This window comes from Nelusetta ayraudi, unplaced genomic scaffold (genome assembly GCF_046127955.1).
Source record: "Nelusetta ayraudi isolate G7.1 ecotype Tasmania unplaced genomic scaffold, CSIRO-AGI_Nayr_v1 ptg000009l, whole genome shotgun sequence".
Classification (NCBI taxonomy): Eukaryota; Metazoa; Chordata; class Actinopteri; order Tetraodontiformes; family Monacanthidae; genus Nelusetta; species Nelusetta ayraudi.
Genome location: NW_027466059.1, coordinates 1,899,474 through 1,915,749, shown reverse-complemented (window position 1 = coordinate 1,915,749; position 16,276 = coordinate 1,899,474). Strand labels below are relative to the sequence as shown.

The 16,276-nt window shown below is 48.0% G+C and overlaps 1 protein-coding gene across 12 annotated transcripts in view; it reads right to left on the bottom strand.

Moving 5' to 3' along the window:
• LOC142883978 (unconventional myosin-IXAb-like) overlaps positions 1-16,276 on the bottom strand; it is a 99,766-nt gene that overhangs the window by 69,290 nt on the left and 14,200 nt on the right. For all 12 annotated transcript variants that reach the window (XM_076019332.1, XM_076019336.1, XM_076019338.1 and 9 more), the window contains exon 2: positions 2,730-3,690. In XM_076019332.1, the coding sequence (XP_075875447.1) occupies positions 2,730-3,623 (894 nt within the window). In that variant the 5' untranslated portion in view covers positions 3,624-3,690. The remainder of the gene's footprint in view (positions 1-2,729; positions 3,691-16,276) is intronic.

Genomic DNA, 16,276 nt, shown 5'->3' with positions numbered 1-16,276 from the left:
TGAAAAACAAAGTTGATGTTTGACCCCATTTTGACTGTTTTGACAGGATAAAATCGCAGCTAGCTGTTTTAAGCTAAGCCACATGTAACAATAAAGATAAGTTGGTTGAAGCAGCGAGCCCACGGTGAAAAAAAGACTGAATTGTTTTGCCTCTTTATATCAACATGTTCTTCTATGATGGTGTATCATGTTCCTATCATACACAAAAACATTGGGCATACTGTTAATTTTAAAAAAAACAAAGCAATGTGACTAATTGCTGTTAGCTAACCAGGCTATCTCATTCTTTTCATTTCCAGGCTCTGTGCTAAAAGCTAACAAGCCACGGCTCCAATTTCGTCTTTAATGTCCAGAAAAGAAGGGAAAGAAAAATGCTAAATGCTTTCTAATGACAAAGGAACTGTGCTAAGCAAACAAAATAAAGAGTTTTTCACTCGCCATGTGCCACAATTGGGGCGGCGGCGCCACGCGACTGAAATAGCTTCCTGCCACGGCTTTGCTCGTTTATCTCCATGAGATTAAAAGCCTGCGCTGTGTTTTTCACACCTCTCCCAGACAGGTGACTGATGAGGAAGTGATAACATGACACACAGTCACACTAACACACACACACACACGCACAAAACACAGCGTGGCCAAACAGGAAGTAGCTGCGCGGCGAGCGGCCTTCCTCTATCTGCCTCGCTATCAAAACACACTTTGAGCCGCGCCGACACTGTCGCTCGCCTGTGGCATCCGAGCTCTGACGAGAGAGCAGAGCCGCCGCTCGCGGGGCAGTCGGGCAAACACAGCTGCACTGCAGAGGGAGACACATGCAAATTCACTTTTCCATTGATCCGAGTTTAAATGAGGTTTTGTCGGGCAGTAGCCACCTTTAAGTTGTCTTAAAACTGTTCCATATTGTCCCATTAAAGGCACCAAGTGGCCTCTGAAGATAGATTTAAAAAAACAAATAAGGCTAACAATCAGCATATTTAGCCCTGTGTTTACAGCCAACTCCAGTGGGCTCCAGCTTCCTGCTGAAAATGATGCTTTGATGGACACTGGACTTGTTTGGAAGGGCAAAGTTTCCACTTTATGGGTTCTTGAAAAATTAAAAGTATAATCAATTTAAAAGTAAAGAAAACAGCGGAAACACCAATACAGCTGCTTTAACATCTTAGCCAGCTGAGGCCCGAGCGGCCATTCATGACTTCCAGATGACAAACCATCCATTCCAACGGCCCACACTGCTGCTGAGTGTTACTGTACAGGCCTCCACACGGGACGAACGCAGCGTCAACACCCACAGCTGCCTCGTCACGTCCCCAGAAGTCCTGACAGGAAGCTCAGCGCCGCAGCGGGAAAGCAAAATAGAAAAGAAAAAAAAGCTATTGGGAGGGAACGAGGTCACCCAGTCGTATTTACTGTTTGAGGAAACATGTTGCCCTTGAACGGACCTTCACAAAACATGAAATTCCCGATGAATTTCCATAATCCATAATCCTTTATTGATATAATCCACAGCGGATTAGGCAACATTCCATCAATGCAGAGATTTGACAACATAGAAAATTCCAGTATCTGGGTCAACTACTGCTGAATTTATACCGCACATTTATATACACATATATATATATATACATATTGACTGGAAGCCACAGACAGTAAAGCCACTGCTAAATATAGGCTTCCCGGCATGTCTAGGCATTCCAATTCCAGAGCGGCATTCCGTAATCCCTGGAAAATTTCATGCCCCGTCTCATGAGCTGCCTTTCTAACATCAGACGCACAGAAAAAAAGAAAAAAAAAAGATGATTTCTCTTTAGACTCCATCAGGCTTTTGTCACTCATGCGCTCCGTCCACGGTGCTTTTGGCCTGAGCGGGATGCAAAAGGAAGGAGAGAGGAGAGAGAGGAGAGAGAGGAGAGAAGCGAAAACACCACGGACGACCGACCCGACCATCTTGAGCTGCGAGGGCCCCCCCGCACCCACCCACCCCGCACCCGCCGCAAAGAGAGAGAGAGTCTCCGCTCAACCGCTCCCCTGAGGGTGCAGAGTGAGATATGGAGCAGGAAACAAATTCAGACAGGAGACAAATTCATAAAGAGCTTTGTGGGATTTCGAGCGAGGTTCCCCCGATGCCAGAAGGTTCTGAGCGAAAGGCTCCTTTTGATTGGAGGCAACAATGCACACGCTGCATACCCCGACGTCGAGGAGAACCAGAGGAATGTCGCGGCTCTTAGATGCCAAACGTCTCGGAGAAACCAACCTTATTAGTTCTGGAAACAACCGGAATCGACTGTTGGAGCGACGAGAGTGGCGACGAACAGCAAGGTAAGTTTTCTGCGTTCAACTCTGGGTGGGGTTTTAAAATTTCAAAATTCTTATTTTCTTATTATTAATATTCTCTCTCTCTCTCTCTCTCTCTCTCTCTCTCTCTCTCTCTCTCTCTCTCTCTCTCTCTCTCTCTCTCTCTCTCTCTCTCTCTCTCTCTCTCTCTCTGCTTGAGAAGCACCGTCAGAAAAGCTAAATGCTAAATGGCCTGCACTTATATAGCACTTTCCAGCACCTTCAGGGTTTACAATGGCCTCTCATGCACACACACATTCATGCACCAGCCGTAATTGGGAGCAATTTAGGGTCCAACGTCTTGCCCGAGGGCACTTTGGCATGTGGACAGATGGGGGCAGGATTTCAAAACGCCAATCTAGCAACAGCAAGGCTCCGTCGGCCAATCAGCTCCTTACCTCCAGCACGGGCCCCGCCCCCAGGATGGTCTGCTCCACCCCGCTGGCGAAGCCCTTCTGGCTGAGCGCCGTCAGGTGGTGGATGAGGAAGTTGGTGCTCTGGGTCTTGCCGGAGCCGCTCTCGCCGCTGATGACGATGCACTGGTTGCGGCGGCGCTGCAGCATGGCGTGGTAGGCCACGTCGGCCACGGCGTAGACGTGCGGCTCCAGCTTGCCCAGCGCGTGGTTGTCGTACAGCTTGACGTACTTGGGGTTGTAGAGGGGCAGGAACTGGAAGGGGTTGATGACGATGAGGATGCTGCCCACGTACGTGTAGATCTTCTCCTGGCGGAAGCGGGCGCGCAGGTTCTCCAGCATGGCGCGCTCGGTCAGCTCGGGCAGCGCGCACAGGTCGGCGGGCGGCTCGCCGCCGGCCGGCTGTGGCAGGAAGCCGCGCTCCACCAGGCGGCGGCGCTCCTCCGTCACCCGCAACCACATCTGCAGGCTGCCGCCGTAGTGGATGGAGCCGTCCAGGTTCTTCTCGCGCAGCAGGAAGCGGTAGTCGTCGCCGCTGCCCAGCCCGCCGCGGTTCTCCAGGGCGCTGCGCGGCCACAGCATCATGCGCTGCACGGGGCAGTCGCCCGGGTTGAGCACCCACTCCTCGCCGCCGAACTCCTTCACCTCGGCCAGCACGTAGCACTTGGCGCGCTCCAGCCGCAGCCGCTCGATGAGCACGTCGATGGCCTCGGCCGCCGTGGTGTTCTTGCGGGCGCCAACCGGGCAGTAGATGGTGCCCTCGGCCAGGGCGCCTGGGTAGACGCGCAGGCTGAACTCCTGGTCCTCCAGCCGCTGCCGCCGCACGCCACCGACGCCGCCGACGCCTCCGCCGCCTCCGCCGCCATCTTGCGAGCTCATGGCGGCGCAGCAGGTCCCATCAGCACAGCGCTCTCTGGGCCCCAAGCACTGACTCAGGACATTCCAGCTGCAGAGGAGGGAGACGGAAAAAGAAGAAGAAGAAAAAGGATTTTTAGATTTTTTTAGACACTTTTACCATCGCTTACACACTGCAGATAAAGTTCAGATTGTTCCTGCTGCTCTTTCTTTCTCGACAGTGAACGATGTTTGCTCTTTGCACAGTCTCTTGTAAGCACTGCCACTTTTGTCATTTACTGCATATCTAGCATGAGCATGTGACTAATAAAGATCTTGAATCTTGAGAGAAGAAGAAGAAGTAGAAGAGAAGGTATTCTATATATTACAAACAAGATATTGATTTTTTTTTTTTCGGTTCCAACCAACACGTGATTTAGCATCTACACAATTTACAGCAAGGATCCAGACGCGGTCGTGGTGTGTGAGAGTGTCGGAGTGTCGGAGTGGACCCGGCTCACTGCTGCGTCTGTCTCGGATCGTGAATGTGGCCAAATTAATAAGACACATGAACCAACGGCGATTCAAAAAAAACAAGGAACAGTGGCTGCTTCATGAGTCTGACGGGTGCCGGCCAGTTAATCAGAGCGCGCGTGTGCGTCAGAGTGTGTAAATGTCAGTAAGTGAGTGTGTGTGTGTGTGTGTCTGTGTGTGTGTGTGTGTGACAGAGAGAGAGAGAGAGGGAGTCCAAAGGCTCCAGCCGTGTGCCAAGATTAACAGCTGCCACCTTCCACACAAAAGTGGCAGTAATGAGAGCACAATGGCGTAATTCACCACTTCCCTGTTGATAGTGGACACAGCACTCCATTCTATCTGTGAGCGCGCGCGCGTGCGCGCACACACACAAACACACACTGACATTCGCACACGCACCAACACACACTGTCCAGCTTCACAGACGGCAACGCTATAACTGCGATGTCGCCAATAATCTTAGTATTTCTGCCACTACATTAACTTTATTACAGTCATTCATTACTGACCAGTGATTTTTGCTTTAAATTTGTTTAGCAAACTCGCCTCTGCTTTTTTTTTTTTTTACCCCTCACTCCTTTATTCACTTGTTCTTTACGGCTTCTCCCTTAACGACTTGGCAGAAACATCCCTCAAACTGGAGGCCCGAGCAATCTTTGAATGAAGGCCAATGAAGTTTTACTGCTCTGTAACAAAATGTGCCTTTTAGCGGCCTTTTTTCCTCTGTCACCATGTGTCACATAATAACTTTCCGCAGCCCGCAAATAAACAAATAGATCAATCACTTGGAAAATCGTTCATTTCCCTTCAGTTTTCAGACAAATTCTCAGGCTTATTACCCCCCCCCCCCCCCCCCCCCCCTCCCTCGACCCCCTCTGTCAAGGAACAATACGAACGGACACTGAAAACAAACCGTACTTCAACAAGGAAACCCACTCGGGCCATGTCGGGCCAAACCCAGGGTAAATATTTTGATGCAAAGTGGAATTTGGGCCTTTTGAGTCGCTCCAGTGGAATCTCATTTAAATAATCTCGCCCCTTCTTTTCCCCCAAATATTATGGACTTTGGTGGCAGAACGCGCTTCAGTCTGCGGACGTGGCGGGCAGGAAGATAAAGAGATGAGTCCCGCCAGCCGACGGGACCCTCCGCCGTGATGCTGACCGCCCACCGCAGTGGCGAGGCCCACCGCTGTGAGAGCGAGAGACAGGGAGAGGGAGAGAGAGAGAGAGAGAGGGCTGAAACAAAGAGATGGACTGAAGTGGACGAAAGACGGACGGATGAGATTCCCAGCAGCTCTTCTATTGTACACTGATGAGCTGTTCGAAGGTTAACTTGTCATGAAACGTCAGTACAGGAACTGGAAGTAACGGAAAGGCACGGAAAGCGTCGCTGGAAGCTACCAGAGTGCAGTTTGAGGTTACCAAAACAGACGGTCTCGCAAGAAGATGGGAGGTCGAGGTCAAGAGGTCGAGAGGCCAAGATGAGGTTTGACCCAGCCGTCCTGATTCCGATTGGAAAAATTCCTCTCGTCATTTCTAATCAAAGTCGCCTAAACTCAGGATGAAGACTTTGTCGTTGTTCAACGAAGTTGTAACAAAAATTGAAATATACAATAAAAATCAATAAAAATTGTTAAAAAAAAAAAAAATGAATCGCTTTACTATCTGGGGAAGAACGTGGTGAAAGGTTGTTGGACAAACACGGCGTCACATTCCAAGCGAACCAGTCAAGAGGTTTTTTTTTGGGGGGGGGGGGTTTTCACTGCCAGCGGAACCACATGGCAACAGCTCAAGGCTTCCCACTGGCGAGCAGCAGAGGCCGAGGCCAGCTGGGAGTCCAGCAACATCTTTTCCAACCAGTCGGGTCTTTGTTCTTTTAAGGAGGGGGTAGAAGGGAAAATCAGCCTTCCCGGTTTTTGGGTGGCTCATCACTACAGTCAAGCGGTGACCAGCCACCCAAACTCACAGTCACTTGCAGTAAGTGCAGGCTGTACCGGCCACTTCCTGTTTTGGTTTGTTTTTTTTTAATGATATTTTTCTTGATGGCAACTGAAAGGAAGGCTGACCGGCTGCTTAATGCGAACAGCGACTGAACACGCAGAACAGATCTGGCTGGCTAGACGGACGCGCCAGGCTTGTGAGGGTCGAGAACTTTGGGGCGTTGCGTAACGACGTCGAATGAAAAATTCCCTTGTGTTTTTTTTTTTTTTTTTTACTTGAGCGTACGAGGATTCATTTCAAAGAGATCAAAGTGGTTTTGCTGTAATAAACAGGAGGAGGAGGAGGAGGAGGAGGAGGAGGAGGAGGGGGTGGGGGAGGGGGGAAGTAAATCACCTCGTTTAGTAATTCCATTTTGATGAGCACGGAACAAAAAAATAAATAAAAAAAATCATTTAAAATTCATCCCAGTGCGGGAACAACCTCCAGGAAATGCCATAGAAAAACAGCACAGATGTCACCAAAATAAAAGGATATGAGGGATTACCAGTTTAAAGGGGGAGGGGGGTGGAATCTAAATCCCTACTTTGGGTAATGACCTTTTTTCTACCCTGGAACCAGATTAGCAGAAAGTTCGCTTCCCTTCTTTCCTGACAGGGGTTCCCACGAAGGCCGGTGCTCACCCCCGCCCCCTCCCCCACACCTCCCACCTCCGCTCCCGCCACAGCCGGGACCCCCGTCGGACCTCCGCCGTCACGTCACGGATGCCAGCGGTCCGAGGAGGGCGGCTCGTCTCCTGGGCCGCCCGCAAGAAAGAAATGAACCCGTCTGTCAGCGGCCCGTCTGCGGCGAGGAGCCTTCTGCCGTACGGCCCAACGGCTGTGATGGATGGTCGGCGGGGGTCAAAGGTCAGCCCGAGGAGACCCAGGTCGCATTCCAGCTGAGGCTCTGACAAATCGCGGGCGTGGAGCCGCAGAGCGTTTTCTTTTCGCTCTTCTTTTTTTTGGGAGAAAAACTGGGGGGCGGGGGGGGGTGCTTACTTCTGGTATTCGCTCGCACACCTGCGCGCCGCGGGTGTCGTTCCCGACGCCGCCTCCGCACTGTAGCATCGGGCTTTTAACGGCGATCGCCGCCAGGGTTAGTAAGGCAAGAGAGAGCAGGAGGAGGAGGAGGAGGAGGTGCTCGACGGGCATGAGCTGTGTTTCGTTTTAGACTCCATCGGATACGAGGCGATGACAGCGTGGGAGGGAAAACGAGCCGAGCCGACGCGGCGAAGGAGCGCACAGAAATAAAGGTGGAGTCCAGGGAGGGTGGGCGTCGGGGGGGCTTTCGTGAGAGCGCGCACGAAAAGAGAAGACGAAAAAAATATGTAGCCGAGACCTAAAAAACGAAAAAGCAAACCGAAAAAAAGCACCTCGAGACTCAAAAATGGGATTTTTCAAGTATTTCACGAGCCGCCACATTGTGGCTGCGGCGGCTGGCGACACTTTCTGAATCCACAAATCAACAGTTTGGGTGATTCCCCAAATGGATTCCGAAAAAAAAAAGAAGCAAAAAAAAAAAAAAAAAAAAAAAAGGCCAGGCAGAATCAAAACAGATAAACACAACACGTCTCCCCACAACGACGGCCGTGTCGCCACCGCAGTGTCCAAAATAGCCACTTTAGCCACTTTAGCCACTTTAGCCACTAGCCAAAAGCCAAAAGCCGTGAACACACACACACACACACACACATTCAAAACACAACCTGATACAATTATAAGGACTGGGAGGCTGCTGCAGTCTGAACTCATCTGTGTTTGCGAGCCAAGTGTGGATTTCTAAACTATTAATAACCGAGAGGGCCGAAGATTAGCTTGGATTTTATGCGTGTGTGTTTATGTGTGTATGCTGACGACGCTGCCAAACTCATAAAAGAACATGAAAGTTTCTCTGTGACCGTTGCAGCTTTCCGAGGCGTGTAACGTTACGGTCTGTTCCCATGAATGGCCGCATCTGTTTGATGACGAGGAAACAGTCCGCGGGGACGTATCCTTTCTTTTTCTTGAAAGGAAAAGATGAAGAAGAAGAGGAAGAAGAAAAAAGCAGAGCAAACAGCAGTCGGCCCTCACCGGGAGTCTGGCCGGAGGAGAGGTCTCACGCTGAAATCTCACGAGGTGAGCCGCCTTCCAGAGGAAAACAGCAAAAAAAAAAAACATGAGTCACCGCCGAGTGTTTTGGAGTTTACACAGAAGAGCTGCCAAGGAAAATAATTATCTGAGCCCTCGGCTTAAACAGTCTTGATGTTGCAATAACTTCGCTCAATTCAGCCGATAAATCATCAGCCGGGGGGGGGCCCACATCATTAACGTCTCGAGGCGCCGCCGTCTTGTTGCTGGACCTCAACACGGCGGTCCTGCAGGCAGCCCCTGCCATCGAGACAGCGCCCCCGTCTGACCTTCAATGGGAGTGAGTTACTTTGTTTTACGGAGTTACGTCTCTGGACGCTCGCCGCGCTTGAAGTCGGAAAATGGCACGAATCGCATCAAAACAATCATTTTAAATACATGAAAACTTTATAGTTGCTTTAGAATGTTAGAATGTTTAGATTCCTACAACATTCTAAACTTTAGAATGTTGCATACCTTTGCTTTCTTCTATGTATTTGCATATACATCTAATAACATGTACATATGTATGTATACTGCAGATATGTATATTTGTGTATATATGTGTATATATCATACATACATACATACATACATACATATGTATATATACACACATGTACATATATATGTATATATACACACATGTACATATATACGTATATATACACATGTACATATATACACACACATATACACATATATATGTATATATGCATATACATACACACACACACACACACACACACACACACACACACACAATATATATATATGTATTTTTTATTCATGCTGCCTCTCTTCTCCATAAACATTTTATCATCTTTAACTTTAAAATATCACCGTAAAACCTTTTGGCACACGGCGAGGGAATGAAAAAAAAACGACACTACATCCAGTGAATGACGTCTCTCCCTGCAGCTAATGTATGTACGAGAGGAAGCAGGGAGCCTTCAGGATCCTGTAAAAGCAGTGGGGGGAGGAGGGGTGGCGCTGCCGGGGGGGGCCGACACTCAACCGAAATATGAAATGCAGATGAAAAGCCGGACTTGTCTCGCAGGTTTCCAGCTGAGGGGGGGGGTGTACCAGTTTAACAGCAAAAGCCACCAAACCTCAGCATTCCTTCACATACACACACACACACACACACAAGCTCACATACGTTTGCTTCAAAACACAAAGAAGGTGTGTTTCACTCCCCCGACACTGAGAGCTGCACTGCAGCCATCAGACCTCACGGCTAATATTGGAACTTCAGGATCAGACACTGAGCAGTCACACACACACACACACACACACACACACACACACACACACACACACACACACACACACACACACACACACACACACACACACACACACACACACACACAAAGTTGCATAAACATGCAACTCATCTGCTCTCCTATTAACTCTGAATGAATCAACCAATTGTCAAACATCACTGGTAATTCTACACGTTTCTCTTTCGTGCTGCTGAGTCTGAAGTCAGACGAATGAATTTCATTTGCCTGCGTCACTTTAAAGCCAGAATTCAAAACCTGACTAGCCTGAAGAGTAGGCGAAGACAGCAGTCAGACCACCAGGAATTAAAATTGGTGATTCCTCTGGTTCCAGAACATGGAGTTGGTTGTCAAACTGATCACAGGCAGATTAGCTGTTAAAGGGGATTATTAGTCTGAAACTGTTCCAGTCAAGCAGCCAAATCTTTACTTAGGCATCAAACACAGTAATTTGTCAGTTTAACCTTTTGAAAAAAATGTATTTTTCGGAATATTGAGGGTCCGTGAATATCATCAAAGAATGACTGGCATATTTTCATCTCCACACGTCATTTTGTGTTGCTCCCCTCTCTGATGACTCCACTCTACCCCCCCCCCCCAAAGAAAGAAACCTTAAACCAGGTATATAAAAAAAAATTTCTTCCAACACGTCCAGTTGAGCCACATCGACAGCGCGGAGCCTCGGCTCCCACAGCACTCCGTTTGTCCGCTAACGTGTGGAAAACTTTCCTGGAGAAGTTAAAGGTTAAGACTTGAGGGGAAAAAAATAGAGATGCATAATAAATATTTTGCATGAGGGTGTGTGTGTGTGTGTGTGTGTGTGTGTGTGTGAATTCCTGAATTCCAGCGGGCCGGCAGAGCTCACAGGAACTGAGCCCACACAGACACAAGCTGGTGCCAGAAACACTGAGACAGAGTGCCGGGTCACTCAGTGCAGCGCTGCAGAAGTGTATGTGTGTGTGTGTGAGTGTGAGTGTGTGTTTGTAACGAGGGGGAAAAACACCGCAGGTGAAAGTTCTGTTGTCCTTAATGACGGCAAACGAGCGACACTTTGGAGTTTTTTTTTTAAACTCAGCGAGTCTAGAAGCTGCAGCACAAAAGATGATTCAGTGATAATTGGCACGTTGAGGAGGGGAAACAACATTCATCCTCCACCCTACTGACGAATACGCAGATCAAATATCCACACCGGACCGGACGTGTCGGGGTCGTCCTTCACCGAGAGGATGTTTCTACATTTTCTTCGTGTTTTTGGCCTATTTTTGTTTGACCTATTTTTTTCAATTTATTTTTTTTAAAGCACACCAGAGGGGGAGAAGAGAGGAACGGAGCAGAGAGGAGGAGCATGTGATCGCACCCTGACACTGCCCTCCTCAAAAAGGTCACTGGCGTGCACGTGTGTGCGTGCGTGTGCGTGCGTGTTTTAAGACAGGCTGCAGAGCCACTTCTCCGTCCTCCACGCGATTACATTTCCCATCGGAGAATGACATCATCGTGGCCTGCACCACTCTCCTCCTGGCACGGGGATGGGGCCCGCTGCCTCACACACACACACGGACACGCACAAAAATGGTGCATCACTGTCTGCGCTGAGCGATATTGATTTAAGAGCCCCTCGGCTCTACAATCAGACCTCCCCTTAAGAAGCCCCGTTGCCATGGCTTCCTCGCCGATTGGAATCAATTAGCGTCATGTGTCTTTTATACTCTGTCTGTTGTTTGTCATCGCAAGACAGGAGAAAATGGTTCATACCCACTTTTGGCTGGTGTCGGACTCTCTTCTCCGCATTTGCTTCCCCCCCTTTTAAATCCCGACGCACTGGAGCGAATTCAGAAAAACACTCTAAAGCAAATTGCTTTCTTTTACAGAGAGCAGGTCATCCTGTGAAGAAATAGCAACGCGTAAACCAGTTCATTGAAAGCATATGTGGGCCATTGGAAATATTCAGCCCAATTGTGATACCTGAAAGTACCTGAAAGATGGAAAGAATATATATATAAAAATATGTGCAGGTTTTATGTGACGGTCGCTGATGGGGAAGAGCTCCACTGGGCGTGTCCTGCACGAGTGTCTCAGCCTGAACGCGACCTCCGACAGGAAGTGGACCTCAGACGGACAGACGGCCTCCCCATCAGTGTCATCAGTTAACACATTCATAAATATTTAATTTTGAAGATTTATGACAGCAGTTAAGGGCTAAAAAAGAAGCACACTGATTGTTTTTTTGTACGCCGCAAGAGTAAAACGTGCTGTGTCGCAATGAAGAAGCAGCCAACGATGCTATAAATAAATAAATAAATAAATAAACAAATAAATAGATAGATAAATAAAGTCCCTGTGAACATGTAGGAATTTACCTGGACTCTTTATTTACCTAGTTAAATCAGATGCCATTTTGCACACATAAAATACCTGAAGTGCTCAAACTGTGCTAACATATGGTTAGCGTGACACAACTGAACTGAGATTCATTCCAAAAAGGCGACAAGCTGGCAAACCAGCCACAAAGCAACAACGGAAACATTGATATTTCATTGGGAGTTAACCATCCTGTCAGACACTTTCAGAGCAACAAGGGAAGCAGCTTGTCAACAGTGCAAAAAGGTTTAGCAATATGCTAAAGTGTGCTAAAATTGGAATATTTTACCAACCACACGCCCAAAACGCAGAGGGTTGAACTAGTGACGCTGGTGGGTCTGTGTTGAAAGCAAACGCGACCACCAAACAGCAGGAAATCACAACAACAACTTTCTTCCTCTTCTTCCTCTTCTGAGTCGGTGCCCAACTCTGTCCATCCAACTGAAACACCCCCAACCCCCAACCCCCCCCCCCCCCGAGTGCGTTTGCATCAGAGCAGCTTTGCTCAAGAGTGAGAGATGATCTTCAAATCTTCCACAGATTTGGATCAGGACGCACGGTCAGGCGAATATTACGGCCCGTCGAAAATACCGCTGAGCAGCTGCAGGACGCCGCAGAGCGGCGGGAAACGGAAGAGGTGGAGGTTAATGGAACAACTGGGGCGGGTGGGGACAACCGGACAGACTGACGGACAGCAGTGTGGAACCCAGCGTCCGAAATGTCAGCGGAGCCACCGCGGAGGCACCAGCAGCTCTCACATCAGCGGCCCTCCAAAAAGACAACAGAACCCATGGGCAGGGTCGCCGTGCTGCTAATGCCTCCATCGCAGCTCATTGATCCTCCAGTTTCACCACCGCTGCTTCCTGTTGGTCCCGCAGCTCGATGCCGGGATCTGAGTCTGCAGGAGGACGATCAATACCGGCCTCTCAGGCCCCGCTGCCACTGCTGCTGTCGCTATTATTCATTTTGAAGCAATCAATGCTGGGATTAAGTCCGGTTTATTTATTTTTATTCCAAGAGGATGTGCGTTCAGTCGGGTAGCAGGTTTTTAATCGGAAAAAAAACAACACAAAAAGAATTATATAAAGGGAATATATTTCAAGTTGCCGTACACAAAAAAAAAAGGACATTTTCCACTAAATCTGCTCTGAGAATTCTGAGAACATCAGCACCAGCCCTGATCAGTCCAACCACCACATATTTGCACCAAACAAGGAAATGATGCCACTTTGTTCTCTTGCTAGTTTCAATAAAAACACACACGTTCAGGCAGATGGAAGCGGCACATTGGCCACCAGGCCAACCAGACAGCAGACCGACACCGTAAAGGTCGAACCAGTGAACAAAGCACAGAACTGAGACGTGAAGCAAATCACCCGAAGCAAGTTCCCTCCGGCGCCCGCAGGAGCGTCAGCGCTGCTCAGAGGTGAACGCTCACGCTTCCAAGCGTAAATAAGGAACCAACGCCGCCTGCTTCGTTTATTGGCGGCAGCACCATCTCAGTTCTCACTTTTAGTTCTTCCATCCAAACAGAAATCGAGCGTCTGTTGCGGGGAAAGCAGAAGATGCTGCAAAGTCCGTTCCTGCTCTGTGGTTGGGAAACAGGCCTAGAACGTGTGTGTGTGTGAGTGTGTTCAGGGGTCGGGGCCTCGGTGTCGAGTGTGTGTCACGGTCACTTTCACTTCCGCCTCAGCCTCGACAGCTACCAGCGCCGCCTTTCTCACAAATCATTTCCTGCGACGATGAGTTGGAAGCACGCTGGCCAACGGAATGAGGACAAACTACTCTGAAAGTCTGAGCCGCCTCCGAGGTTCAGGCTCTCATCAAGCTCCTGGTGAGGGCGCTTTATTAATCAGGTGTCCATTAAGGGACGCAAGGAGCAACTTTATTGAAAGCCGGGGACAACTACTGTAAATCAATTACAAACTAAAGGAAATAAAAGTGTCCGCGGCTGAGTTAGTCGGCTTCCCCTCCTCTCTGCCACTGGTTTAGTTGCTACTAGCTGTGGCGCTGTCACAGATGACTCTTCCTAGGGGTCCTACATAATATATGCACACAAAAAAAAAAAAAAAAAGATGTATAAAATCAGGAACAAGATAGAAGTAAAAACAAAAATGAGCAACAAGCAAAAAGTGTTTCTCCAGTTTCAAAATAAAAGAAGAAAAAAATCATCTATGACTACTTAACTCTTTCATGCAACAATAATAATAATAATAATAGTAATCCCATGTCATCAATACAACTATATATTTATACAATCATCATACGACGTACAGATCACACTCCTTTATATTAAAATATATCTGTATATACATATACACACATGTATATATACATCACACTACCATCAGCTACATAAATACATCTTTATCTCCTGTACTATAATTAAATACATCACATGGATATAAGTACATATCCATTCTAGTACCATATCTTAGAAATGTATATTGTTTGAATTCATACAATACACCATACACTATAAATATATACTCGAAATATGTAACTGACGCAATATTATCTGGTCCTCCGGTGGAAAATACACAGCATCTATAACACAGTGAGGAAGTGAAAATGACCAGTCCCTGATCCGACACCTGTTAGTTCTATATTTGAGTTGTGAGAGTCTGCAGCGGATGATGGGGAGCAGACGGAGATTTTCATCTCCTCTTTGCTACCAGCTGATTCCATTATTGAGAGAAGACCTCAATGCGCCTGGCTGCATGCTGTCGGCGAAGCACTAAAAAAAAAAAAAAGCTTCTGCTGGAGTTCCGCTGCGACCCCGCAGGCTAACAGGGTAGCACAAAGACCCCCAAACAGGGTCACAAATCGAGGTCCCCGCTTTAACAAGATCAGCCGCCTCGGTCACCGAAACCCACTTTATCCCTGAACAACCCTCCGACTCGGAGATTTATTTCTACAATATGTTCCATTGGAGTCTCTCTGATGGTATGAGAGAGATTCCAACAATAATAAATGTGCTGAGACTTGCTATTCTGGCGCATTAGCGGACTCTAAGGCACATAAATTACAAATATATGCAAATAATGGTGTAATATTAGGACAGAGGAGCTTTTCTTTTTCGTAACAGCTGGTTTTCCGCCTCTTAAAACACTATTTCATGTTCCCTCCGATTATTAGAATTTGTGTTCAAATCATTCATTTTTATTGGTCTATAGAAGCCATAAAAAGTCTTTCCTGAAACCAAATTCCTGGCTCCAGAGACGGGTTCTGCACCAAAAGGTTCACGCCGGGCCAACCTACAGAGCTGCTGTGACTGCTGCTCAGAGTAACACAGCAGGCCGAGGTCTCGCCGCCCAACTTTCAGAGGATGCCGCTTAGAGAACCTCTGGTTTTGCCTGTGGAACCAATGTCTGTTTGGTATCACGTGAGAAACATAAAAAAAAAATTTAAAAAAGTTATAATAATGAAAAAATGGCTCACAGAGACCAGACAGGAAAAGGAAAAGGACAATGAAGATAAGGGGGGAAATGACAAATTGCGATGTCAGATGTGATGAGGACAAGAGCCCGTTGACACAGTCGGGATTTGAAAAGAGCTGCAAAGAGACAAGTGGGAGACTTCCTGCAGAGAGTTCAGCACGCCGGATGAGAGGCAGAAGAAAGCATTTATACAACAGAGGCCCATCATTGGTCATCCTTCTGTTTTATTCATAACATGCTGTAGCTGAGGTGTCCCACCAAAAACTGCATTGTGATCTACAAACAAAGCGAGAAAAAAAAACATCTTCTTCCTTGACAACCAATGAAAAAAGCTGCTTTCCGACAGAGCTCGGCAAGACGGATGTGTGACATCGTCAGCGGCTAGCCTAGCGCAGCCTGAGGGCAGATATGGGTTTTCTATATCTGCATCAGTTCATGTGTGTGTGTGTGTGTGTGTGTGTGTGTGTGTGTGTGTGTGTGTGTGTGTGTGTGTGTGTGTGTGGTATCAACGCTGTAGATTAGCTCCACTCCATTTAGCAGCAAGAATGCAGCCATTAGACCAAACATATCGCCTGCAAGGATGAGCCTCCAGGCTTGTAGTAAAAAACAAAACAAAAGCAAAACAATGTAGGCCTGAATGAATTTCCACACACACACACACACACACACACACACACACACACACACACACACACACACACACACACACACACACACACACACACACACACACACTAATTATCGTCACAAGATCAAGCGTTTGGGCACACACACACACACACACACACACGCTACGCTGCAAATTTTTCACGCACACCAACACGGAGGGATGAATAATGGAGAAGACAAGAGTGTAAATCCAGCCGGGCAAACAAGGGGAGACGATCGCGGCCTCATCAATAAATCAGTTCGGGATGAAAGGCGGCAGATGAGGGGAGGTCTGCCGCACCTCCAGGACCCTCTGTGCGAGCGGCGCGGGCTGGAACAAGTCAGAG